The 27,555-nt window shown below is 56.3% G+C and overlaps 1 protein-coding gene across 1 annotated transcript in view; it reads left to right on the forward strand.

The window, feature by feature from the left end:
• cusr (Copper-only SOD repeat protein) overlaps positions 1 to 27,555 on the forward strand; it is a 204,076-nt gene that overhangs the window by 134,180 nt on the left and 42,341 nt on the right. Inside the window, exon 7 of the mRNA XM_072479539.1 lies at positions 5,327 to 5,450. Within this exon, the coding sequence (XP_072335640.1) occupies positions 5,327 to 5,450 (124 nt within the window). The remainder of the gene's footprint in view (positions 1 to 5,326; positions 5,451 to 27,555) is intronic.

Raw genomic sequence — 27,555 nt, forward strand, 5'->3', positions numbered from 1 at the left:
CTGGAATTATCCCTGTATCCAAGAAATGTTTGAAGACCGTGACCTGTACCTCCACAATTTCTAACCTTACTTTCTTCGGTAAGTTAGGGTGTATCGATCTGGAACGGGTGATTTATCCACTTTAACTTCTTGCGAATATCTTCTCTTTCTTTTTACCTCATGCAGTAACCTGACATATTCCTAGTTTATGATGATTTTGGCAAAGTCTCCTTCATTGCAAGTCCTCATTTAGCACCTCGCCTTTAGCACCTCAGCCATGTGTTCTGCGTTTTCTGATAGGTTTCCACATTGGCCCCTAACAACCTCACCTCAGCTATGGCAACTCTTTTTTTTAAAAATATGTTTTATTGAAATTTTTTTCCCAAACAACAATTTTTCCCCTCTTACAAAGCAAACGCAACAATAACAATACAGAAATTTTTAACAATACACAAGTAACAAAACCCCTTTATCTTTGACCTAAACTAAACTAACCCCCCCCCCCTCCCCCCTCCCCCCCCCCCCCCCTTCCCCCTGGGTTGCTGCTGCTGGTCATCTGTCTTCCCTCTAACGTTCCCCTAGGTAGTCGAGAAATGGCTGCCACCGCCTGGTGAACCCTTGAGCTGATCCTCTCAGGGCAAACTTTATCTGCTCCAGTTTAATGAACCCCGCCATATCATTTACCCAGGCCTCCAGTCCGGGGGGTTTCGCCTCCTTCCACATGAGTAGGATCCTGCGCCGGGCTACTAGGGACGCAAAGGCCACAACGTCGGCCTCTTTCGCCTCCTGCACTCCCGGCTCTTCCGTAACTCCAAATAGAGCTAACCCCCAGCCTGGTTTGACCCGGGCCTTCACCACCTTAGAAATCACTCCCGTCACTCCCTTCCAATACCCTTCCAGTGCCGGGCACGCCCAAAACATATGTGCGTGGTGTGCCGGGCTCCCGCCACACCTCCCACATTTGTCCTCCACTCCAAAGAACCTGCTCAATCTTGCTCCCGTTATGTGTGCTCTATGTAGCACCTTAAATTGAATCAGGCTAAGCCTGGCGCATGAGGAAGAGGAACTTACCCTGCTTAGGGCATCAGCCCACATACCCTCCTCTATCTCCTCCCCTAGTTCTTCTTCCCACTTTCCTTTTAGTTCGCCCACCGACTCCTCCCCCTCTTCCCTCATCTCTCGGTAAATCTCTGACACCTTGCCCTCTCCGACCCACACCCCTGAAAGCACCCTGTCCTGTATCCCCTGTGTCGGGAGCAACGGAAATTCCCTCACCTGTTGTCTAGTAAACGCCCTCACCTGCATATATCTCAAGAAATTTCCCCGGGGCAACTTATACTTTTCCTCCAATGCTCCCAAGCTCGCAAAAGTCCCATCAATAAATAAATCTCCCACCCTCCTAATTCCCAACTGGTACCAGCTCTGAAATCCTCCATCCATTCTTCCTGGGGCGAACCTATGGTTGTTCCTGATTGGGGACCCCACCAGGACTCCCCGCACCCCTCTCTGTCGCCTCCACTGTCCCCAGATATTCAATGTTGCCGCCACCACCGGGTTCGTGGTAAACTTTTTAGGTGAGATCGGTAGCGGCGCCGTCACCAGCGCCTCTAAACTCGTCCCTTTACAGGACTTTCTCTCCAGTCTTTTCCACGCCGCTCCCTCACCCTCCATCATCCATTTACGTATCATTGCCACATTGGCGGCCCAATAGTAATCGCCCAAGTTCGGTAGTGCCAATCCTCCTCTGTCCCTACTACGCTGAAGGAACCCCCTCCTTACTCTCGGAACTTTCCCTGCCCACACAAAGCTCGTGATGCTCCTGTCTATTTTATTAAAAAAGGGCTTGGTGATTAGTATAGGGAGACATTGAAATACAAATAAGAACCTCGGGAGGACCATCATCTTAATTGCTTGCACCCTGCCCGCCAGCGATAGAGGCTGCATGTCCCACCTCTTGAAGTCCTCCTCCATTTGTTCTACCAACCGTGTCAGATTAAGTCTGTGCAAGGTTCCCCAGCTCCTAGCGATCTGAATCCCCAGGTATCGGAAGTTTCTTTCCACTTTCCTTAGAGGCAAGCCTTCTATCTCTCTACTCTGGTCCCCTGGATGTATCACAAATAATTCACTCTTCCCCATGTTTAGCCTATACCCCGAGAAATCCCCGAACCCCCTCAAAATTTGCATAACCTCTATCATCCCCCCCGCTGGGTCCGACACGTATAACAATAGGTCATCCGCGTATAACGAGACTCGGTGTTCTTCTCCCCTTCTAATCACCCCTCTCCATTTCCTGGAGTCTCTCAACGCCATGGCCAGAGGTTCAATTGCCAACGCGAACAACAATGGAGACAGCGGGCATCCCTGTCTTGTTTCCCTATATAGTCGGAAATACTCCGATCTATGTCGACCTGTAACTACGCTTGCCGTTGGAGCCCCATAAAGAAGTCTAACCCAGCTAATAAACCCGTTCCCAAACCCAAACCTCCTTAACACTTCCCATAAATACTCCCACTCCACCCTATCAAATGCCTTCTCTGCGTCCATTGCCACCACTATCTCTGCCTCCCCCTCCACTGGGGGCATCATTATCACCCCTAATAGTCGTCGCACGTTAACATTCAGTTGTCTCCTTTTTACGAACCCTGTCTGGTCTTCGTGCACCACCCCCGGCTATGGCAACTCTTTTAATGTTAAGACCTTTAGGTTCCCTTTTATGTTATCTGCAAATGCAATCTCACACTGGTTCTTTACCTCTCTTATTTCCTTTTTAAGTTTTCCTTTGTAATTTTTATATTCACCTTGACACTCCTTTGACATTATGTCAATTTGATAATACATAGACCCACATTTCCCAATTCACCCTAACTCCTTCACCACCAGGGAACTCCGGCTGTAGACGCCCTCCGTCCGCTCCCCCCAGGAATGTACCTAAACTGTACTGAGAAGGGTCGGATCTTATTGGATCCTCGTAGAGATCCACAACCTTAAAAGAAAGTAATCTCCAAATGGCTCCAACAGAAGGGGCTGATGGACAACATTTTACTATTTAAAACTTTTATTGTGTTACGATCAGAACTCTTTTTCTCAATCCTCAGTTTAACATAACAGAGTTTGAATTTAAAAGGGAGGTTTATAATTAACTGTGTGATGATTGGACGATTTTGGGAATATTGGCTTCTAAATATTGGGACAAGTTAAGAGTTAAAAGCCTGTGGGTTAGTGTGCGTTTGACTGCAGTTGTGATGATTTTAAAAATAATTTGCAGAGCCTGGGTGTTTTCAGCAGCAGGAAGATTAAATTGATGAAGGAATGTGTCTGTCAGGCCGGACTAATGCACAGTGGTTTGACTGGGGATGTCCCTTGGGAGTTGATGTGCATTTTCATCCTGCAGAGATTGTGTTGTTCAGCGAGGGGAGATGAGGCCATTGCTGGGTGGAGCTCAGAGAGGCAGTGAGTTCAGGGAAGCTTTGAGAGAGAGGAGCTGAGTTCTGATCTGACTGACTCTGAATCCGCAATTCTTTCCAAGTAGGAGAGTTAGAAAAAAAAGAGTAATAATATTTTAAAGCAGAGTAGTTTTGTCTGAAGACGAGGAAGAGGCTGAAGCAACCTAGTTGAAGCAGCTATTTGAAGATATTCAGCCAGAGTCTGAAAGTGTTCCAACCAGAGCCAAATCTGTTTTATAAAACAAGCATTACTTTATGTCCTGTTAACTTTAAGCTGGATTAAGTGCTGTATGCTTCTTTTCTTGTTGTTTAATGGTAAATTGTATAGTTGTGTTAAGGGGTAATTGTAAACTGTTGTTTTTGGGTGTGAAGTTAAAAGTTTAATATTGTATTCATAAAACAGTTTTGTTTTAGAAATACCAAAGCCCTATTTTTTCATGCAATTACTCCTGGAGTGAGTCATTCTTTCTATGAGATCTTAAAATAAAGTAAGAAGTCTTACAACACCAGGTTAAAGTCCAACAGGTTTGTTTCGATGTCACTAGCTTTCGGAGCGCTGCTCCTTCCTCAGGTTGTAAGACTTCTTACTGTGCTCACCCAAGTCCAACGCCGGCATCTCCACATCATGGCTACCATCGACACCTTTAAAATAAAGTAAAATATTGGGGTTTTGGTCCCAGCCACTATTGGGGTTTGATCTGGGTTTATAAGAATGAATGGTGATCTTATTGAAACATATAAGATCCTGAGGGGATTTGACAGAGAGTATAACAGAAGGATGTTTCTTCTTGTGCGGGGGGCACAGTTTAAGAATAAGAGGTCTCCCTTTTAAGATGGAGATGAGTTTCCCGGCGGTGTGGCTTCAATGAGAAATCCCATTGACGAGCGGAGGGAGTAGAGAACCCTGCCACCAGCAAGTGGAAAGGCCAAATTCTCGTTAGCAACAGTAATGGAGCGGACCCCTGGCCTCTGTGAAATGCAGCGCATGTCCTTCACAAATGCAACATCGTAACTGTACATTTGTCAAACCGTCTAGCTGATGACATTATAAAAGAATGTCTGTCCAGCCGATTAATATTTTATACAACACATCTTCATAACGCATGTGACAATTAAATAAAAATCAACATAAATTCAGCATGCATTAACAGAGAAATGCTCTCTTGCATACTGATCCTTTATAATAATAGTGAATTTGATGATTGTCAATGCTGTTACAAGATCATCATTTATACTCCACCAAAGAAAATTCCATGGTTTAAGCAGCACCTGAAAACCCCTAAGCTAACTAAAACATTGATGCAAAGTGCCAACTGGTATCTTTACACACAATTTCTCCTGATTGTGGAACTGTCTGTTGTTAAATAGACCACTTATATTAAATGCAGAGTACAAATCCATTACTTGCTGAACCGGCATTGATGGCTTATGCACATTTTACCTTTTGAATAGAAAGAACTTGTTTGAATGAAAAGGAAAAAAATGCAGAAACAAATTTAAGAAAGGACAGGTAATGTTTTACAACAACAGAGAATGGTGGAAATACCCAGATAGTCACACAGTATCAGTGAGAGAGAGAGAAAGGTCATTGACCTAAAATGTTGGCCGGCATTAACCCGCTGGTCACGCCGGCGGGAGGTTCCAGTCCCGCGACAGCGCACGGGTTTCCCGGCGATGGGGGGTTGACAACGGCGGAATCGGCTGACTGCTGGCAGGTCACCTATCCCGCCGAACACCACGTGGCAGGGGTAGTCGGTAAATCCCGCCCATTAACCCAGTTTCTCGCTCCACAAATGATACCTGACCTGCTGAGCTGTCCCAGCATTTTCTGTTTTTATTTCATATTTCCACACCTGCAGTATTTGATTTTGGAGACATGTTATCACCGGTTTCTGTATTTCTAGTTGTGGGCAGAGCTGTAGTGATTCACAAGAAAGGGCCTCAGAAAACCTTGATGGATTGTGCTGACATTGTCGCTGAATATCCCGTAAAATCACTTACTTTCTTAAAAGTGGACCCATTCAACAGGTAAGAATTGATAGGTCGGTGTAAGTTACATGGTACAAAGTATCGCATTGCATAGTGTTTACACCACAGAAACAAGTCACTGGGTCCAATCGGACCATGCTGGTGTTTATGTTTACGTGAACTTGCCCTCAATCTTCTTTGTCCAACGTCATCATCATATCTTTCTACTAATTTCTCCCCCACCCCGAGTTTATCTAACTTACCCTTATAAGCAATGAATGTGGTCACCTCAACTTGCTAGCATGTTCCCCAATCTTCCCATTTTCTGGACAAAGAAGCTTCTTCTGAATTCCTTGTTGGATTTATTGGTCACTATCTTATATTTATTGCTTGTTGTTCTGTTCTGCCCCGCAAATGAAAATATCTTTTCTATGTCTACCCTATGGAATTGTTCATTAATTGTAAAATCCTTGCCAATCTGCCTAACCGGCACATCTTTGGACTGTGGGAGGAAACCGGAGCGCCCGGAGGAAACCCACGCACACACGGGGGGGAAAGTGCAAACTCCACACAAACAGTCACCTGAGGCCAGAATTGAACCCGGGTCCCTGAAGCTGCAGTGCTAACCACTGTGCCACAGTCCCGCCCTTGTACATTGTCACAGTTCCCATCTGTATCATTATACTTTGTCCACAAATTCTGAGATTGTAGTTTGTATTCCTGAGTCCAAATGACTTGTGTAATAACAGTGGCCACTTCACCAATTCTTCTCGAAAGCCACTTCCCACTTTTAACCTGTTGTGAGTAACTGCCTTTAAATCCCTTTCTCGCTTTTCTGTTTTGTAGCCAGCTATCCATCCTGCTACTTGTTATCTGACCCCATGTGGTCTCATCGTAGGCAAATATGGGGCGGGATTCTCTGACCCCTCCGCCGGGTCGGAGAATGGCAGGGTCCGGCGCGACTCAGTGGGCCCTGGGACCCCCCGAATTCTCAGGCCCGCGATGGGCCGAAGTCCCGCCCGTTCTTTGCCAGTCCCGCCGGCGTAAAGGTCCTTACTGGCGGGACCTGGCGGCACGGGCGCCATCCGGGGTCCTTGGGGGGCGCGGGGGAAATCTGGCCCCGGAAGGTGCCCCCATGCTGGCCTGGCCCACGATCGGGGCCCACCGATCCGCGGGCGGGCCTGTGCCGTGGGGACACTCTATCCTTCCGCACCGGAGGCTGTACCGGTCCGCCATTCCCGGTGGGGAAGCGAAGCTCTCTGCGCATGCGCCAACTCGCGCCGGCCGGCGGAGGCCCTTCGGCGCCGGTTGGCGTGGCACCAAGCCCCTTTCCCGCCGGCCGGCCGGCGCAAACCACTCCGCGGCGGGCCTAGCCCCTGAAGGTGCTGGTGCCAAATGGGCACCCTGGCAGTGACAGCCTGGCACCCTGGCAGTGTCACCTGGGCGCCAGCCTGTCACTGCCAAGCTGCCCAGGTGGCACTGTGAGCTGCAAGGGACTGGCCTTTTTTGTGCTCTGGCGATCGGGCCTGGGGTGGCCTGCGAGGGTGTTGGGAGGTTGAGGGGGTCCGGGGACCCGCCCCTAGTGCGTTGGGGCTTTAAAAACATTAATTTTTGGGATGTGGGCGTCGCTGGTTTGGCCAATATTTATTGCCCATCCTTAGTTGCCGTTAAGAAGGTGGTGATGAACTGCCTTCTTGAACCACTGCAGTCCTTCAGGCATAGGTACACATAGGTACACATAGGTACACATAGGTACACAAAATTATGAGGGGCATAGACAGAGTGGATAGTCAGAGACTTTTCCCCAGGGTAGAGGGGTCAATTACTAGGGGGCATAGGTTTAAGGTGAGAGGGGCAAGGTTTAGAGTAGATGTACGAGGCAAGTTTTTTACGCAGAGGGTAGTGGGTGCCTGGAACTCGCTACCGGAGGAGGTAGTGGAAGCAGGGACGATAGGGACATTTAAGGGGCATCTTGACAAATATATGAATAGGATGGGAATAGAAGGATACGGACCCAGGAAGTGTAGAAGATTGTAGTTTAGTCGGGCAGCATGGTCGGCACGGGCTTGGAGGGCCGAAGGGCCTGTTCCTGTGCTGTACATTTCTTTGTTCTTTGTTGTTCTTTGTACACCCACTGTGCTGTTAGGGAGGGAGTTCCAGGATTTTGATCCAGCGACTGTGAAGGACTTGTGATATATTTTCAAATCCCGGTGGTGAGTGACGTGGTGGGGAATCTCCAGGTGGTGCGGTTCGCAGGTATCTGCTGCTCTTGTCCTTCTAGATGGTAGTGGTCATGGGTTTTGGAACTTGGTGAGTTACTGCAGTGCATCTTGTAGATGTTACACAAGGCTGTCACTTTTCATCGGGGTTGGAGGGTTTGAATCTTTGTAGAAGGAGGAGCAATCAAGCGGGCTGCTTTGTCCTGGATGGTGTTGAGCTTCTTGAGTGTTGTTGGAGCTGCACTCATCCAGGCAAGTGGAGAGTATTCCATTATACTCCTGGCTTGTGCCTCGTAGATGGTTGACAGGCTTTGGGGGGTCAGGAGGTGAGTTACGCACCATAGGATTCCTAGCCTTTGACCTGTCCTGGTAGCCACAGTGTTAATGTAGCTAGTCCAGTTCACTTTCTGATCAATGGTAACCCCCAGGATGTTGATTGTGGGGGATTCAGCGATGGTAATGCAATTGAATGTCAAGGGGCAATGGTTAGATCCCTCTTGTAGAATATGGTCATTGTGTGGTACGAATGTAACTTGCTACTTGCCAGCCCAAGCCTGAATATTATCCAGGTCTTGCTGCATTTGGACATGGACTGCTTCATTATCGGAGAAGTCGCGAATGGTGCTGAACATTGTGCAGTCATCTGCGAACATCCCCACTTCTGACCTTCTGATGGATGACAGGTCATTGATGAAGCAGCTGAAGATGGTTGGGCCGAGGACACTACCCTGAGGAACTCCTGCAGTGATGTACTGGAGCTGAGATGATTGACCTCCAACGACCACAACCATCTTCCTTTATGAGATGGGAGATGGCTGATCTCGCCTTCCATGCAAGAAGCTCTGCAGCCTGTTCTTTGTGCAGGGAGATGGTCCTCAATCTGGTCTTCGACCTCTCCATTTGCTGTGGGAAATTTTGTCCTGCAGAAAGGCAATTGAATTGACTGACAGCTTTCATAGATTCATAAAATACCTACAGTGCAGAAGAAGCCATTCAGCCCATCGAGAATGCACAGACCCTCTCTGTACCTAGGTCAACTCCCTCACCCCACCCCGTAACCCTACCCTACCTTTCCGACACTAATGGGCAAGTTAGGATGGCCAAACCACCTAACCTGGACATCTTTGGACTGTGGGAGGAAACTGGAGCACCCGGAGGAAACCCACGCAGACACTGGGAGAATGTGAAAACTCCACACAGTGACCAGGGGCGAAATTCTCCATTATCGGCGCAAAGTCCGCCGATCGGCGCAAAAAACGGCGCAAATCCGACCTGCATCACGCCGCCAAAAACGTCGCGAAGTCTCCGGCCCGAAATGGGCTAGCACCGACGTGACAGGATCCGCGCTTGCTCACGTGGTTCACGCCATGCAGCGTCATACACGCCGCACGGCGTGACGGCTCATAAGGACGCGCTGCTCCCCCCCACCCGACCGGAACACCCGACCGGAACACCCGACCGGAACACCCGACCGGATGGCTGGCCGCCGCTCAGCCCAGAGGTTCCAGTCACGCGATGTGGAGGCACTCCTGGACGCAGTGGAGCAGAGGAGGGAGGCCCTGTATCCCGGGCACGGCCGCAGAGTTGCCCCACGCCACAGCCGGCGTCTGTGGAGGGAGGTGGCAGAGGCCGTCACTGCTGTGGCCCTGACACCACGGACAGGCACCCAGTGCCACAAGAAGGTGAACGACCTCGTCAGAGCAGGCAGGGTGAGCCTCCCCATATCCCCCCTCCCCATATCTCCCCCTCCCCCATATCCCCCCTCCCCCATATCCCCCTCCCCCATATCCCCCCTCCTCCATATCCCCCATATCCCCCCTCCCCCATATCCCCCCTCCCCCATATCCCCCCTCCCCATATCCCCCCTCCCCATATCCCCCCTCCCCATATCCCCCCTCCCCATATCCCCCCTCCCCATATCACCCATATCCCCCTCCCCATATCCCCCCTCCCCCATATCCGCCATATCCCCCCTCCCCATATCCCCCCTCCCCCATATCCCCCCTCCCCCATATCCCCCCTCCCCATAACCCCCATATCCCCCCTCCCCCATATCCCCCCTCCCCCATATCCCCCATAACCCCCATATCCCCCCTCCCCCATATCCCCCCTCCCCATATCCCCCCTCCCCCATATCCCCCCTCCCCCATATCCCCCCTCCCCCATATCCCCCCTCCCCCATATCCTCCCTCCCCCATATCCTCCCTCCCCCATATCCTCCCTCCTCCATATCCCCCCTCCCCCATATCCCCCCTCCCCCATATCCTCCCTCCCCCATATCCCCCTCCCCATATCCCACTCCCCCATATCCCCCATATCCCCCTCACCATATCCCCCCCTCACCCATATCCCCCCTCACCCATATCCCCCTCCCCATATCCCCCCTCCGCCATATACCCCCTCCCCATATCCCCCTCCCCATATCCCTCCTCCCCCATATCCCCCTCCCCCATATCCCCCTACCCCATATCCCCCATATTCCCCCTCCCTCATATCCCCCCTCCCCCATATCCCCCCTCCCCCATATCCCCCCTCCCCCATATCCCCCCTCCCCCATATTCCCCCATATCCCCAAGTGAATCCAGCCCTAACCTTAACCTCTGCAATGCACGCGCAACCGATGGCGTGCATTCATATACCTGTCTAACACTGTTGCCTTTTACCCCTGCCACCACCCCCCACAGGAGAAGCGCGCGCACAACAATAGGGAGCATGTGAGGACTGGAGGAGGCCCCACTGATGAGAGGCCACTGACCGAACACGAGGAAAGGGCCCTGGAACTGGCTGGCGGACCTGACGACCGGGAGGTTGCTGATGCAGAGGTCGGGGGCGTACTAGCAATTGAGCCACCGACAGCCCGTCCCCATATCCCCCCTCCCCTATATCCCCCTCCCCCATATCACCTGATCACTGCCTGCGTGTCTAACCATGCATGCTTCATTGGGTATCGCAGGAGCAAACGTCGAGGCACCCATCCCCGCAGATGCAGACCGCCCGCAGGATGCCCCTCGGAAGCCACGGGAGACGGAGAGACCCGAATCTCCGGCATGCGACGCCCGCAGGATGCCCCTCAGAGGCCATGGGAGACGGAGAGACACGGACCCTCCGGCATGCGACGCCCGCAGGATGCCCCTCGGAGGCCATGGGAGACGGAGAGATCCGGACCCTCCGGCATGCGACGCCCGCAGGATGCCCCTCGGAGGCCACGGGAGACGGAGAGACCCGGACCCTCCGGCATGCGACGCCCGCAGGATGTCCCTTGGAGACCACGGGAGACGGAGAGACCTGGAGCAACAGGGAGACGATGCCCCGGTCTCGTGCGGGTGCGACGACGCAGGCGTGTGCCACCCAGCGATGAGAGGGGCAGCCACAGGCCCCCGTCACAGCCGAGCCAGGACACCACTACCCAGGACACCACTACCCAGGACACCCCTACCCGGGAAGACGAAATACCGGACAGTGACACAGAGTGGATGGGTGGAGACGAAACCCACCCCAAAGTGCCATGGACCCAGAGTGGGACGAAGAGCACGACACAACGCCACTGCTGTCACCAACACCCTCCACCATCGCAGAAACACTCACCTCGGTTGGGCACTTTAGTGATGAGGCTTCTGGTACACTCACTGGTGCGCACAACACAGCCATCCCGGTACAGCAGGTGGAGGTAGGAGCAGCAGAGGGGCCGGGCGGTCGGAGGGCAGCCCAGCCCAAGCGTACATCTGCCGCCCAGATGGATCCCGGTTTCCTGGAGTTACCACACCCACCCATAGATCCGATGCAACCACCGAACCGGAGACGAGCGAAGAGGGTGACGGCAGGCTTGCGGCGGCTGCAGTCGCAGGTGGAGGAGTCCACCCGCGTCCAGGAGCTGGGAGTGGTGCCGGTCATACGTGCCACCCAGGCCGACACCGCACGGGTGGCGTCCGCGGTGGAGGCAATGGGTGCGACGGTGTCAGACATGGGTAACGGTTTGCGAGGCCTGGGGCTTTCTGTGCAGGCGGCGTCTGTGGCACAGGACATGGCTGCCCTCTCACAGGAGGCCATGAGCCAGCGCCAGATGGCAGAGGCGCTCAACGCCATGGCCCAGTCTCAGCAGGCCATAGCCCAATCTCAGCAGGCCATAGCCCAGTCTCTGCAGACCATCGCTGAGGGCATCGGCGCCATTGGCCATGTGCGAGCCGGCGTCGCACAGTCACAGACAAGGTTTGCCAATCCCCTGGGCTCCATGGCTGCAAACCTGCAGACCCCTGTCGATACCAGCACGGGCCTACAGGACTGGCAGCGCCAGATGTCGGGGGGGGCGTCGGATGGCCAGTCCGTTCGCATCCCCCACCCATGTAGAGGCCTGGGGGCCATCGGGCACCCCGAGGGAGGAGGAGGTGGTGTGGTCCATCCCGGGTCCCGGAACACCGCGACACCTCGGACTCCCCCCCCCCTCCGTCCCAGGTGCATCGGGTGGGCAACGGGCAGGACAGGCTGGCAGCTCGCCATCCCAGTCGCCCGGGCCGCAGCCTGGCCCATCTAGGCCAGGACGCCCCAGGAAACGGCCGCCAAAGGGATCCAGTGTCAGAGGGCAGGAATCACAGGGGTCCACCTCCAGTTATGCTGTACCGTCTGGGGAACCACGTAGACGTAGTCAAAGGGCCCGTAAGGCCAAACAATTAGACACTGAGTAAGTTGGCCCGGGTGCAGGGCACAGATGGGTTTTAGGGACTAGGGCACGTGCATGAACTCCTTTGGTTATTAAAGTCAATGTTACACCTACAGAAGCTGCCTTTGTGCTCTGTCCAAAGCGTGCGGGGGTGTCATGTACATTGAGCGCAAGTGTGTGTGTGTGTGAGGGGTGGTCTTACCTCAGCCCCAGGTGAGTCTGCCCCTTCCCCCTGGGCCGCCATCAACATCCCCCCGGGCAGAGGATGGGACCGTGCGCTGCAGTGTCACAGCCGCATGCAGGGATGGTCCGGGTGGATGGTGGTACTGTGGTCATGGGTCAGACATAGTCCAACGATGTGGAGCCAGGAGCTCATCGCAGGGCTGGTTGTCATCATCCTCCATGGCCTGCAATAGACACGCGTCCACTGGCAACTGTGTGAGCTCGGCCGTTGTGCCGCAGGTGGATCGGCAATGGGGGGGGGGGTGGTGTGCATGCGGGTGGGGTGGGTGGGGTTGGGGAGGGGGGTGAGGGTGCTGGGTGGGTGGGGGGTGTGAGTGGTCGGCTGTTGCCATGGTGTGCGGTCTGTGGCCATACTACCCGATTCCCACGCCCATCTAGTCAGTGAAGCGGGCGGCTATCAGCCTGTCCCGTGCCCGCTGGGCCAGCCGGTAACGGTGGATAGCCACCCGCCTATGTCTAGCCCGTCTGCCCTGACCATTGCCCCCATCCCCCTCATCTGGGGAGGACTGCGCCTCTTCCTGCTGCTCCTCCACCCCGCCCTCCTCTGCCTGCGGCACATAGCCCCTCTGTTGGGCTATGTTGTGCAGGACGTAGCACACCACAATGATGTGGCCGACCCTATCTGACCGATACTGGAGGGCGCCCCCAGAGAGGTCCAGGCACCTGAAACGCATCTTCAGCACGCCAAAGCACCTCTCTATCACTCCCCTTGTCGCTACATGGGCATCATTGTAGCGGTTCTCCACCTCATTGCGTGGCCTCCGTATAGGCGTCATCAGCCACGATCGCAATGGGTAGCCCCTGTCGCCCAGCAACCAGCCCCTCAGCCGGGGATGGCGGCCCTCGTACATGCCGGTGATGGATGACCACGACAACACTTGTGAGTCGTGTACACTGCCCGGGTAACGGGCGCAGACGTGCAGGATCATCATGCGAGGGTCGCAAACCACCTGTACGTTCATCGAATAGGTCCCCTTCCTATTGGTGAACACGGCCCTGTTATCTGCAGGTGGCCGCACGGCGACGTGCATCCCATCAATCGCGACTGGACCATGGGGAACCCGGCCACGGCAGAGAAGCCCACGGCCCGGGCATCTTGGCTGGCCCGGTCCACGGGGAAGCGGATGTAGCGGTGCGCCATGGCATATAGGGCGTCTGTCACTGCCTGGATGCACCGGTGCACCGATGTCTGCGATATGCCGGACAGGTCCCCACTCGGTGCCTGGAATGACCCCGTTGCATAAAGGTTCAGGGCCACCGTAACCTTGACGGACACGGGGAGAGGGTGTCGCCCACCAGTGCCATGCGGTGACAGGTGTGCCAGCAGGTGGCAGATGTGTGCCATGGTTTCCCGCCTCATCCGGAGACTCCTCCTGCATTCCCGGTCTGTGAGGTGCTGGTATGACTGCCGGGGCCGGTACACACGGGGCGCCCTCAGGTGCCTCCGTTGCCGTGGGGCCGCGACGTCCTCCTCCCCCTCCTCGTCCTGTCGGTCAGGTGTCCCTCCAGCCTGGGCGGCTGCCGCCTGCCCCTCTGCGGCAGCCTGCGCTGCCTCTCTGGCACGCTCCTCCTCCTCCTCCTCCTCCTCCTCATCCAGGGCAACATAGACATTAGCGGCTGCCGCCACGGCGGCCAACATCGCTGGATGATCGGAAAACATGTCGGCCTGGTGGGGTGGGGGGGAATGACGACATGTCATAATTGCTCATATCCCCTCCTCCCCCCAGCCAGGTGGCATGGACCGCATGGGTCCAACTGTTGGAGGCTGGCACCTGGCCAGGTGGACCAACTCACTTGCCCTCGCAGCCCCCCTCCCCGGCACGGACCCCCCATCCTCCTCCCCGGCACGGACCTCCCCCCCCATCCTCCTCCCCGGCACGGACCCCCCCATCTTCCTCCCCGGCACGGACCCCCCCATTCTCCTCCCTGGCACGGACCCCATCCTCCTCCCTGGCACGGACCCCATCCCCCTCCCCGGCACGGACCCCATCCTCCTCCCCAGCACGGACCCCATCCTCCTCCCCGGCACGGTCCCCCCATCCTCCTCCCCGGCACGGACCCCCCCATCCTCCTCCCCGGCACGGACCCCATCCTCCTCCCTGGCACGGACCCCATCCTCCTCCCCGGCACGGACCCCCCATCCTCCTCCCCGGCACGGACCCCATCCCCCTCCCCGGCACGGACCCCATCCTCCTCCCCAGCACGGACCCCATCCTCCTCCCCGGCACGGACCCCATCCTCCTCCCCGGCACGGTCCCCCCATCCTCCTCCCTGGCACGGACCCCCCCATCCTCCTCCCCGGCACGGACCCCATCCTCCTCCCCGGCACGGACCCCATCCTCCTCCCCGGCACGGTCCCCCCCATCCCCCCTCCCCGGCACGGACCCCCCATCCTCCTGCCCAGCACGGACCCCCCATCCTCCTGCCCAGCACGGACCCCATCCTCCTCCCCGGCACGGACCCCCCATCCCCCTACCCGGCACGGGCCCCCCATCCTCCTCCCCGGCACGGGCCTCCCATGCTCCTCCCCGGCACGGACCCCCCCATCCCCCCTCCCCGGCACGGACCCCATCCTCCTCCCCGGCACGGACCCCATCCTCCTCCCCGGCACGGACCCCATCCTCCTCCCCGGCACGGACCCCCCATCCTCCTCCCCGGCACGGACCCCATCCTCCTCCCTGGCACTGACCCCATCCTCCTCCCCGGCACGGACCCCCCCATCCCCCCTCCCCGGCACGGACCCCATCCTCCTCCCCGGCACGGACCCCCCATCCTCCTCCCCGGCACGGACCCCATCCTCCTCCCCGGCACGGACCCCCCATCCTCCTCCCTGGCACGGACCCCCCCATCCTCCTCCCCGGCACGGACCCCCCATCCTCCTCCCCGGCACGGACCCACCATCCCCCTCCCCGGCACAGACCCCATCCTCCTCCCTGGCACGGACCCCCCATCCCCCTCCCCGGCACGGACCCCATCCTCCTCCCCGGCACGGACCCCCCATCCTCCTCCCCGGCACGGTCCCCCCCCCCCATCCTCCTCCCCGGCACTGACCCCCCCCTCCCGGCACTCCCCCGGAGCCCAGCCCACTCTAGCCTCCCCCCCACCGTCGCACACACACACACACAACCCTAGACACACCTCTCCCCACACATTCACACTGCGGCCACGTCATCGCCTGCCCAGAGCCAACCCCCCAGGCCGTCACCCACCTCCACGCTGGTCGGCGTGAACCTGGAGCACAGGTTGACGCCGATTAAAAGGAGGTTTGATTTACGTCGACGTGACCAGTCATCACGTCGACGGGACTTCGGCCCATCCGGACGGGAGAATATCGGCAGGCCCAAAATCGGCTGCCTTGCGCACACCCGTGCCATTCTCCGAGGTCTGCGGCGCCATTGACGCCCCGCCGACTTTTACCCCCTTCGGAGACTTCGGCAACCGGCGGGGGCGGGATTCACGGCGGCCAACGGCCATTCTCCGACCCGCTGGGGGGTCGGAGAATGACGCCCCAGAGGTTGGAATTGAACCCCGGTCCCTGGCTCTGTGGGGCAGCAGTGCTAACCACTGTGCCGCCCACAGCACCACAGCTGAAAGAGCAGTTCAGAAGTATCCGCGCTTCCTGTGCTGAGCCCTCCCCAGTAATGGAGGAAGACACCATTTGTGCAGGATCCCATGAGGTGGGGCTTTTAAAGTAGCTGGCAGACAATCCGTGCTGATGTCCCATTTGCTGGTCGTGTGTGACATCCCTGTGGAGTCTAATCCTTGGACTGACTGATGAGAGTGGGAATTTGGAGTGAGAAAGTTCACTTACCTTGGCGGAGAAGATCTAATCATTCATTCCTTTTCGTCACTGCAGGGCAGTCCATTTTTGTGGCTCATGGTGCTCTCCTCCCAGGCCGCTGTTATCAGGATGGTTGACCTTCTCGCTCCAATCTCAAGGAAAGGGGACCTCCCGCCTTTCCCGGGCGGCCTGGGGGAGTTTCTCCAGGGAGGCTCCGTTGAACCATCCAGCAGAGGGTTTATTTCTTTTGACCACGATCCTAATTTAGACCTTCAGCTGACACCTGGCCTGCAGTGAGTGAATGTGTGTTTGGGTGCCCTTTAAATAAGGCGTCAGGACCTTTGACCCCATGAGATAATGATGGGACGAGCGAATCCCCGACTGCCCCGCCTTGGGATTTGACAGGCTCCTCACTGATGCATAACAAATGAGCTGAAAAGTGGAAGGGCTGGCATGGAAATCCATCCAGTAGGGACTACTTTGACATTCTCACCCGCCACTGCGCTTGTCTCCAGAGTGGAAAATTCTGCCCAATTATTTTATTTTTAATTGTCCTTCTGCTTTCTGTGTGGCGTGAAGATACCACATTGTGCTTTCCCCAATTTCTATTCCTGATTTCTTTATAATGAAACCAACATTACTAAACTGAAAAAGTCAAAAATAGTACTCATAAAATGGCAGCACCAGTTCAATAAATGTCAGTTTCACTTGGTTCCCAGAATAAGTTCTAATTTAAAAAAAAAATATTTTATTGAAAATTTTTGGCCAATCATCACAGTACATTGTGTATCCTTTACACAATAATATAACAGTATAAATAACAATGACCTGTTTTATAAACAAAGAATAAATAATATATAACAAAAACGAAAACTAAAACTAAATGGCAACTGCCTTGTCTCAGATAAACACTCTCCAAAAATATGATTTAACAGTCCAATATACAATTATTTATAGCAACGACCTATACATATTATACATATATATTAACAACCCTGAGAGTCCTTCTGGTTCCTCCCCCCCCTGGGCTGCTGCTGCTGCCTTCTTCTTTTCCATTCCCTCTATCTTTCTGTGAGGTATTCGACGAACGGTTGCCACCGCCTGGTGAACCCTTGAGCCGATCCCCTTAGGACGAACTTAATCCGTTCCAGCTTTATAAACCCTGCCATGTCATTTATCCAGGTCTCCACCCCCGGGGGCTTGGCTTCCTTCCACATCAACAGTATCCTGCGCCGGGCTACTAGGGACGCAAAGGCCAAAACATCGGCCTCTCTCGCCTCCTGCACTCCCGGCTCTTGTGCAACCCCAAATATAGCCAACCCCCAGCTTGGTTCGACCCCACTACTTTCGAAAGCACCTTTGTCACCCCCACCCAGAACCCCTGTAGTGCCGGACATGACCAGAACATGTGGGTATGATTCGCTGGGCTTCTCGAGCATCTCGCACACCTATCCTCTACCCCCAAAAATTTACTGAGCCGTGCTCCAGTCATATGCGCCCTGTGTAACACCTTAAATTGAATCAGGCTTAGCCTGGCACACGAGGACGATGAGTTTACCCTACTTAGGGCATCCGCCCACAGCCCCTCCTCAATCTCCTCCCCCAGCTCTTCTTCCCATTTCCCTTTCAGCTCATCTACCATAATCTCCCCCTCGTCCCTCATTTCCCTATATATATCTGACACCTTACCGCCCCCCACCCATGTCTTTGAGATCACTCTGTCCTGCACCTCATGCGTCGGGAGCTGCGGGAATTCCCTCACCTGTTGCCTCGCAAAAGCCCTCAGTTGCATATACCGGAATGCATTCCCTTGGGGCAACCCATATTTCTCGGTCAGCGCTCCCAGACTTGCGAACTTCCCATCCACAAACAGATCTTTCAGTTGCGTTACTCCTGCTCTTTGCCATATTCCAAATCCCCCATCCATTCTCCCCGGGGCAAACCTATGGTTATTTCTTATCGGGGACCCCACCAAGGCTCCCGTCTTTCCCCTATGCCGTCTCCACTGTCCCCAAATTTTCAAAGTCGCCACCACCACCGGGCTTGTGGTGTATTTCTTCGGTGAGAACGGCAATGGGGCCGTCGCCATAGCTTGTAGGCTAGTCCCCCTACAGGACGCCCTCTCCAATCTCTTCCACGCTGCTCCTTCCTCTTCTCCCATCCACTTACTCACCATTGAGATATTGGCGGCCCAGTAGTACTCACTTAGGCTCGGTAGTGCCAGCCCCCCCCTATCCCGACTATGCTGTAAGAATCCCTTCCTCACTCTCGGGGTCTTCCCGGCCCACACAAAACTCATGATACTCTTTTCGATCCTTTTGAAAAAAGCCTTCGTGATCACCACCGGGAGGCACTGAAACACAAAGAGGAATCTCGTGAGGACTACCATTTTATCGGCCTGCACCCTCCCTGCCAGTGACAGGGATACCATGTCCCATCTCTTGAAGTCTGCCTCCATTTGTTCCACCAATCGCGTTAAATTTAACCTATGCAATGTACCCCAATTCTTGGCTATCTGGATCCCCAAGTAACGAAAGTCCCTTGTTACCTTCCTCAGCGGTAAGTCCTCTATTTCTCTGCTCTGCTCCCCTGGATGCACCACAAACAACTCACTTTTCCCCATGTTCAGTTTATATCCTGAGAATTCTCCTAACTCCCGAAGTGTCCGCATTATCTCTGGCATCCCCTCCGCCGGGTCCGCTACATATAACAACAAATCATCCGCATACAGAGATACCCGGTGTTCTTCTCCTCCTCTAAGTACTCCCCTCCACTTCTTGGAACCCCTCAATGCTATTGCCAGGGGCTCAATCGCCAGTGCAAACAATAATGGGGACAGAGGGAGTCCTGCCTTGTCCCTCTATGGAGCCGAAAGTATGCAGATCCCCGTCCATTCGTGACCACACTCGCCACTGGGGCCCTGTACAACAGCTGCACCCATCCAACATACTCATCTCCAAAACCAAATCTCCTCAGCACCTCCCACAGATAATCCCACTCCACTCTATCAAATGCTTTCTCGGCATCCATCGCCACCACTATCCCCGCTTCCCCCTCTGGTGGGGGCATCATCATTACCCCTAGCAGCCTCCGTATATTCGTATTCAGCTGTCTCCCCTTCACAAACCCAGTTTGGTCCTCATGGACCACCCTCGGGACACAATCCTCTATCCTCATTGCCATTACCTTGGCCAGAATCTTAGCGCCTACATTTAGGAGGGAAATAGGTCTATAGGACCCGCATTGCAGCGGGTCCTTTTCCTTCTTTAGGAGAAGCGATATCGTTGCCTCAGACATAGTCGGGGCAGCTGTCCCCTTTCCTTTGCCTCATTAAAGGTCCTCATCAGTAGCGGGGCGAGCAAGTCCACATATTTCCTGTAAAATTCAACTGGGAACCAATCCGGTCCCGGAGCCTTCCCCGCCTGCATGCTCCTAATTCCTTTCACTACTTCCTCTATTTCAATCTGTGCTCCCAGTCCCACCCTTTCCTGCTCCTCCACCTTGGGAAATTCCAGCCGGTCCAGAAAGCCCATCATTCTCTCCCTCACATCCGGGGGTTGAGCTTCGTATAATTTTTTATAAAATGCCTTGAACACTCCATTCACTCTCTCCGCTCCCCGCTCCATCTCTCCTTCCTCATCCCTCACTCCCCCTATTTCCCTCGCTGCTCCCCTTTTCCTCAATTGGTGGGCCAGCAACCTGCTCGCCTTCTCCCCATATTCGTACTGTACACCCTGTGCCTTCCTCCACTGTGCCTCTGCAGTACCCGTTGTCAGCAAGTCAAATTCTACGTGTAGCCTTTGCCTTTCCCTGTACAGTCCCTCCTCCGGTGCCTCCGTATACTGCCTGTCCACCCTCAGAAGTTCTTGCAGCAACCGCTCCCGTTCCCTACTCTCCTGCTTTCCTTTATGTGCCCTTATTGATATCAGCTCCCCTCTAACCACTGCCTTCAGCGCCTCCCAGACCACTCCCACCTGGACCTCCCCATTATCATTGAGTTCCAAGTACTTTTCAATGCACCCCCTCACCCTTAGACACACCCCCTCATCTGCCATTAGTCCCATGTCCATTCTCCAGGGTGGGCGCCCTTCTGTTTCCTCCCCTATCTCCAAGTCCACCCAATGTGGAGCGTGATCCGAAATGGTTATGGCCGTATACTCGGTCCCCGTCACCTTCGGGATCAACGCCCTTCCCAAAACAAAAGTCTATTCGCGAATAGACTTTGTGGACATAGGAGAAAAACGAAAACTCCTTACTCCTAGGTCTGCTAAATTTCCACGGGTCTACTCCTCCCATCTGCTCCATAAAATCTTTAAGCACCTTGGCTGCTGCCGGCCTCCTTCCAGTCCTGGACCTCGACCTGTCCAGCCCTGGTTCCAACACCGTATTGAAATCTCCCCCCATTACCAACTTTCCCACCTCTAGGTCCGGGATGCGTCCTAGCATACGCCTCATAAAATTGGCATCATCCCAGTTCGGGGCATATACGTTTACCAAAACCACCGTCTCCCCCTGTAGTTTGCCACTCACCATCACGTATCTGCCCCCGCTATCCGCCACTATAGTCTTTGCCTCAAACATTACCCGCTTCCCCACTAATATAGCCACCCCCCTGTTTTTCGCATCTAGCCCCGAATGGAACACCTGCCCCACCCAACCTTTGCGTAGTCTCACCTGGTCTATCAGTTTCAAGTGCGTTTCCTGTAACATAACCACGTCTGCCTTAAGTTTCTTAAGGTGCGCGAGTACCCGTGCCCTCTTTATCGGCTTGTTCAGCCCTCTCACGTTCCACGTGATCAGCCGGGCTGGGGGGCTTTTTACCCCCCTCCTTGTCGATTAGCCATTCCCTTTTTCCAGCTCCTCACCCGGTTCCCACGCAGCTGTGTCCCCCCCAGGCGGTGCCCCCCCGCCCATCCCACCCCATGCCAGCTCCCCCCTCTCCCCAGCAGCAGCAGCCCAATAATTCCCCCCTCCCACCCCCCCCCCGCTAGATCCCCCACTAGCGTAGTTACACCCCCCATGTTGCTCCCAGAAGTCAGCAAACTCTGGCCGACCTCGGCTTCCCCCCGTGACCTCGGCTCGCACCGTGCGACGCCCCCTCCTTCCTGCTTCCCTATTCCCGCCATGATTATCATAGGGCGGGAACCGAGCCCGCGCTTCCCCCTTGGCCCCGCCCCCAATGGCCAACGCCCCATCTCCTCCACCTCCTTTCCTCCCCCCACCACCTCCTGTGGAAGAGAGAAAAGTTACCACATCGCAGGATTAATAACATAAAACTCCTCTTTCCCCCCTTTATACCCCCCTCTTCGCCCCCCATACTCGCCCCACCACTTTGTTTCAAACGTTCTTTTTTTAATAACCCGCTCATTCCAATTTTTCTTCCACGATAAAAGTCCACGCCTCATCCGCCGTCTCAAAGTAGTGGTGCCTCTCTCGATATGTGACCCACAGTCTTGCCGGTTGCAGCATTCCGAATTTTATCTTCTTTTTGTGAAGCACCGCCTTGGCCCGATTAAAGCTCGCCCTCCTTCTCGCCACCTCTGCACTCCAGTCTTGGTATACGCGGATCACCGCGTTCTCCCACTTACTGCTCCGAGTTTTCTTTGCCCATCTAAGGACCATCTCTCTATCCTTAAAACGGAGGAATTTCACCACTATGGCTCTAGGAATTTCTCCTGCTCTCGGTCCTCGCGACATCACTCGGTATGCTCCCTCCACCTCCAGCGGACCCGCCGGGGCCTCCGCTCCCATTAACGAGTGCAGCATCGTGCTCACATATGACCCGACGTCCGCTCCCTCCGCACCTTCAGGAAGACCAAGAATCCTTAGGTTGTTCCTCCTCGCGTTGTTCTCCAGCGCCTCCAGCCTTTCCACACATCGTTTATGGTGTGCCTCGTGCATCTCCGTCTTCACCACCAGGCCCTGTATGTCGTCCTCATTCTCGGCAGCCTTTGCCTTCACGACCTGAAGCTCCCGCTCCTGGGTCTTTTGCTCCTCCTTTAGCCCTTCGATCGCCTGTAATATCGGGGCCAACAGCTCCTTCTTCATTTCCTTTTTGAGTTCTTCCACGCAGCGTTTCAAAAACTCGTGTTGTTCAGGGCCCCATATTAAACTGCCACCTTCCGACGCCATCTTGGTTTTTGCTTGCCTTCCTTGCCGCTGCTCTAAAGGATCCACCGCAATCCGGCCACCTTCCCCTCTTTTCATCCGTATCCAGGGGGGACTCCCTTCTGGTTCACCGCACAGTACTTTTAGCCGTTAAAATTGCCGTTGGGGCTCTTATTAAGAGCCCAAAAGTCCGTTCCACCGGGAGCTGCCCAAACGTGCGACTCAGCTGGTCATCGCCGCACCCGGAAGTCCGAATAAGTTCTAATTAATGTCAACCAGCGGGGAGATTTGTTTTGTAGCAGCTGGTGTATTTATTGCCATGCAGATGTTTACACATTGCTTTCATGCATTGATATTAATTTGTTATGAACATTTAATATATTAAACATGCTTAACACCATATGGTTCGGGAGATTGAACTGCCCCACTAATTGTGGGCACAACAATTTGCATTGAGCAGAGGGAAATCTAAGGATCTTCACAGAGGTATAATCAATCCAAAATGGTTGTGGATCCAAAGAGAGAGATATTAGGAAGAGGAACAAAAAGCTTTGTTAGCCAAGTGGGCTGGACAGCTGGGGCGAAATTCTCCGTTATAGGCGGAAAGTCCGCCGATCGGCGCAAAAAACGGCGCAAATCCGACTTGCGTCACGTCGGAAAAATGGGTCGATAGTCTCCGGCCCAAAATGGGCTAGCAGCGACGTAACGGGATCCGCGCTTGCGCAGTGGTTCACGGCGTGACGGCTCATAAGGCCGCGCTGCTCCCCCCCACCCGACCGGAACACCCGACCGCAACACCCGACTGGATGGCTGGCCGTCGCTCAGCCCCGAGGTTCGAGTCACGCGATGTGGAGGCGCTCCTGGACGCGGTGGAGCAGAGGAGGGACGCCCTGTATCCCGGGCACGGCCGCAGAGTTGCCCCACGCCACAGCCGGCGTCTGTGGAGGGAAGTGGCAGAGGCCGTCACCGCTGTGGCCCTGACACCACGGACAGGCACCCAGTGCCACAAGAAGGTGAACAACCTCGTCAGAGCAGGCAGGGTGAGCCTCCCCCATATCCCCCCTCCCCCATATCCCCCCTCCCCCATATCCCCCCCTCCCCCATATCCCCCCTCCCCCATATCCCCCCTCCCCCATATCCCCCCTCCCCGTATCCCCCATATCCCCCCTCCCCCATATCCCCCCTCCCCCATATCCCCCCTCCCCATATCCCCCATATCCCCCCTCCCCCATATCCCCCTCCCCCATATCCCCCTCCCCCATATCCCCCCTCCCCCATATCCCCCCTCCCCCATATCCCCCTCCCCCAAATCCCCCCTCCCCCATATCCCCCTCCCCCATATCCCCCCTCCCCCATATCCCCCATATCCCCCCTCCCCCATATCCCCCATATCCCCCCTCCCCCATATCCCCCCTCCCCATATCCTCCCTCCCCATATCCCCCCTCCCCCATATCCCCCATATCTCCCCTCCCCCATATCCCCCCCTCCCCCATATCCCCCCTCTCCCATATCCCCCATATCCCCCCTCCCCCATATCCCCCCTCCCCCATATCACTCCCCTCCCCCATATCACCCCCTCCCTCATATCCCCCCCTCCCCCATATCCCCCCTCCCCCATATCCCCCCTCCCCCATATCCCCCCTCCCCCATATCCCCCCTCCCCCATATCCCCACTCCCCCATATCCCCCCTCCCCCATATCCCCCACATCCCCCCTCCCCCATATCCCCCCTCCCCCATATCCCCCCTCCCCCATATCCCCCATATCCCCAAGTGAATCCAGCCCTAACCTTAACCTCTGCAATGCACGCGCAACCGATGGCGTGCATTCATATACCTGCCTAACACTGTTGCCTTTTACCCCTGCCCCCCCCACCCCCCCCACAGGGGAAGCGCGCACACAACAATAGGGAGCATGTGAGGACTGTAGGAGGGCCCGCTGATGAGAGGCCACTGACCGTACACGAGAAAAGGGCCCTGGAACTGGCTGGCGGACCTGAGGACCGGGAGGTTGCTGATGCAGAGGTCGGGGGCGTAATAGCGAGTGAGCCACCGACAGCCCGTCCCCATATCCCCCCTCCCCTATATCCCCCTCCCCCGTATCAGCTGATCACTGCCTGATGTCTAACCATGCATGCTTCATTGTGTATCGCAGGACCAAACGTCCAGGCACCCATCCCCGCAGATGCACACCGCCCGCAGGATGCCCCTCGGAGACCACAGGAGACGGAGAGACCTGCACCCTCCAGCATGCGACGCCCGCAGGATGCCCCTCGGAGACCACAGGAGACGGAGAGACCCGGACCCTCCAGCATGCGACGCCCGCAGGATGCCCCTCGGAAACCACGGGAGACGGAGAGACCCGAACCCTCCAGCATGCGACGCCCGCAGGATGCCCCTCGGAGACCACGGGAGACGGAGAGACCCGGACCCTCCAGCATGCGACGCCCGCTGGATGCCCCTCGCACACCACGGGAGACGGAGAGACGTGGAGCAACAGGGAGACGACACCCCCGTCACATGCGTGAGCGACAACCCAACGACGAGGGGGGCAGCCACAGGCCCCCGTCACATCCGAGCCAGGACACCACTACCCAGGACACCACTACCCAGGACACCACTACCCAGGCCACCACTACCCAGGACACCACTACCCAGGACACCACTACCCAGGACACTACTACCGAGGACACCCCTACCCGGTACAGCACTACCCAGGAAGACGAAATACCGGACAGTGACTCAGAGTGGATGGGTGGAGACGAACCCCCACCCCAAAGTGCCATGGACTCAGAGTGGGACGAAGAGCACGACACAACGCCACTGCTGTCACCAACACCCTCCACCATCGCAGAAACACTCACCACGGTTGGGCACTTTAGTGATGAGGCGTCTGGTACACTCACTGGTGCGCACAACACAGCCGTCCCGGTACAGCAGGTGGAGGTAGGAGCAGCAGAGGGACCGGGTGGTCGGAGGGCAGCCCAGCCCAAGCGAACATCTGCCGCCCAGATGGATCCCAGGTTCCTGCAGTTACCACACCCACACATAGATCCGATGCAACCACCGACCCGGAGACGAGCGAAGAGGGTGACGGGCGGCTTGCGGCGGCTGCAGTCGCAGGTGGAGGAGTCCACCCGCGTCCAGGAGCTGGGAGTGGTGCCGGTCAAGCGTGCCACCCAGGCCGACACCGCACGGGTGGCGTCCGCGGTGGAGGCAATGGGTGCGACGGTGTCAGACATTGGGAACGGTTTGCGAGGCCTGGGGCCTTTCGTGCAGGCATGGCCCAGTCTCTGCAGGCCATGGCCCAGTCTCTGCAGGCCATGGCCCAGTCTCAGCAGGCCATGGCCCAGTTTCTGCAGGCCATCGCTGAGGGCATCGGCGCCAGTGGCCATGTGCGAGCCGGCGTCGCACTGTCACAGACAGGGTTTGCCAATCCCCTGGGCTCCATGGCTGCAAACCTGCAGACCCCTGTCGATACCAGCACGGGCCTCCAGGACTGGCAGCGCCAGATGTCGGGGGTGCGTCGGATGGCCAGTCCGTTCGCATCCCCCACCCATGTAGAGGCCTGGGGGCCATCGGGCACCCCGAGGGAGGAGGAGGTGGTGTGGTCCGTCCCGGCTCCCTCTGTAGGGGAGGTCCCGGTACACCGCGACACCTCGGACTCCCCGCCCTTCCTTCCCAGGTGCATCGGATGGGCAACGGGCAGGACAGGCTGGCAGCTCGCCATCCCAGTCGCCCGGGCCGCAGCCTGGCCCATCTAGGCCAGGACGCCCCAGGAAACGGCCGCCAAAGGGATCCAGTGTCAGAGGGCAGGAATCACAGGAGTCCACCTCCAGTTCTGCTGTACCGTCTGGGGAACCACATAGACGTAGTCAAAGGGCCCGTAAGGCCAAACAATTAGACACTGAGTAAGTTGGCACGGGTGCAGGGCACAGATGAGTTTTAGAGGCTAGGGCACGTGCATGAACTCCTTTGGTTATTAAAGTCAATGTTACACCTACCGAAGCTGCCTTTGTGCTCTGTCCAAAGTGTGCGGGGGTGTCATGTACGTTGAGCGCAAGTGTGTGTGTGAGGGGTGGTCTTACCTCAGCCCCAGGTGAGTCTGCCCCCTTCCCCCTGGGCCGCCATCAACATCCCCCGGGCAGAGGACGGGACCGTGCGTTGCAGTGTCACAGCCGCATGCAGGGATGGTCCGGTTGGATGGTCAGACATAGTCCAACGATGTAGAGCCAGGAGCTCATCGGAGGCGGGTTGTCATCATCCTCCATGGCCTGCGATAGACACGCGTCCACCCGCAACTGTGTGAGCCCGGCCCGTTGTGCCGCAGGTGGATCGGCAATGGGGGGAGGGGGGGGGGAGGGTGGTGTGCATGCGGGTGGGGTGGGTGGGGTTGGGGAGGAGGGGGTTGAGGGTGCTGGGTGGGTGGATGGGTGGGGGGTGTGGGTGGTCGGCTGTTGCCATGGTGTGCGGTCTGTGGTCATACTACCCGATTCCCACGCCCATCTAGTCAGTGAAGCGGGCGTCTATCAGTCTGTCCCGTGCCCACTGGGCCAGCCGGTAACGGTGGACAGCCACCCGCCTGTGTCTAGCCCGTCTGCCCTGACCATTGCCCCCATCCCCCTCATCTGGGGAGGACTGGGCCTCTTCCTGCTGCTCCTCCACTCCGCCCTCCTCTGCCTGCGGCACATCGCCCCTCTGCTGGGCTATGTTGTGCAGGACGCAGCACACCACAATGATGCGGCCGACCCTATCTGACCGATACTGGAGGGCGCCCCCAGAGAGGTCCAGGCACCTGAAACGCATCTTCAGCACGCCAAAGCACCTCTCGATCACTCCCCTTGTCGCTACATGGGCATCATTGTGGCGGTTCTCCGCCTCATTGCGTGGCCTCCGTATAGGCGTCATCAGCCACGATTTAATGGATAGCCCCTGTCGCCCAGCAACCAGCCCCTCATCCGGGGATGGCGTCCCTCGTACATGCCGGGGATGGATGACCGCGACAACACGAATGAGTCGTGTACACTGCCTGGGTGACGGGCGCAGACGTGCAGGATCATCATGCGGTGGTCGCAGACCACCTGTACGTTCATCGAATAGGTCCCCTTCCTATTAGTGAACACGGCCCTGTTATCTGCAGGTGGCCGCATGGCGACGTGC

This window comes from Scyliorhinus torazame, chromosome 16, assembly GCF_047496885.1.
Source record: "Scyliorhinus torazame isolate Kashiwa2021f chromosome 16, sScyTor2.1, whole genome shotgun sequence".
In the NCBI taxonomy this organism is placed as follows: Eukaryota; Metazoa; Chordata; class Chondrichthyes; order Carcharhiniformes; family Scyliorhinidae; genus Scyliorhinus; species Scyliorhinus torazame.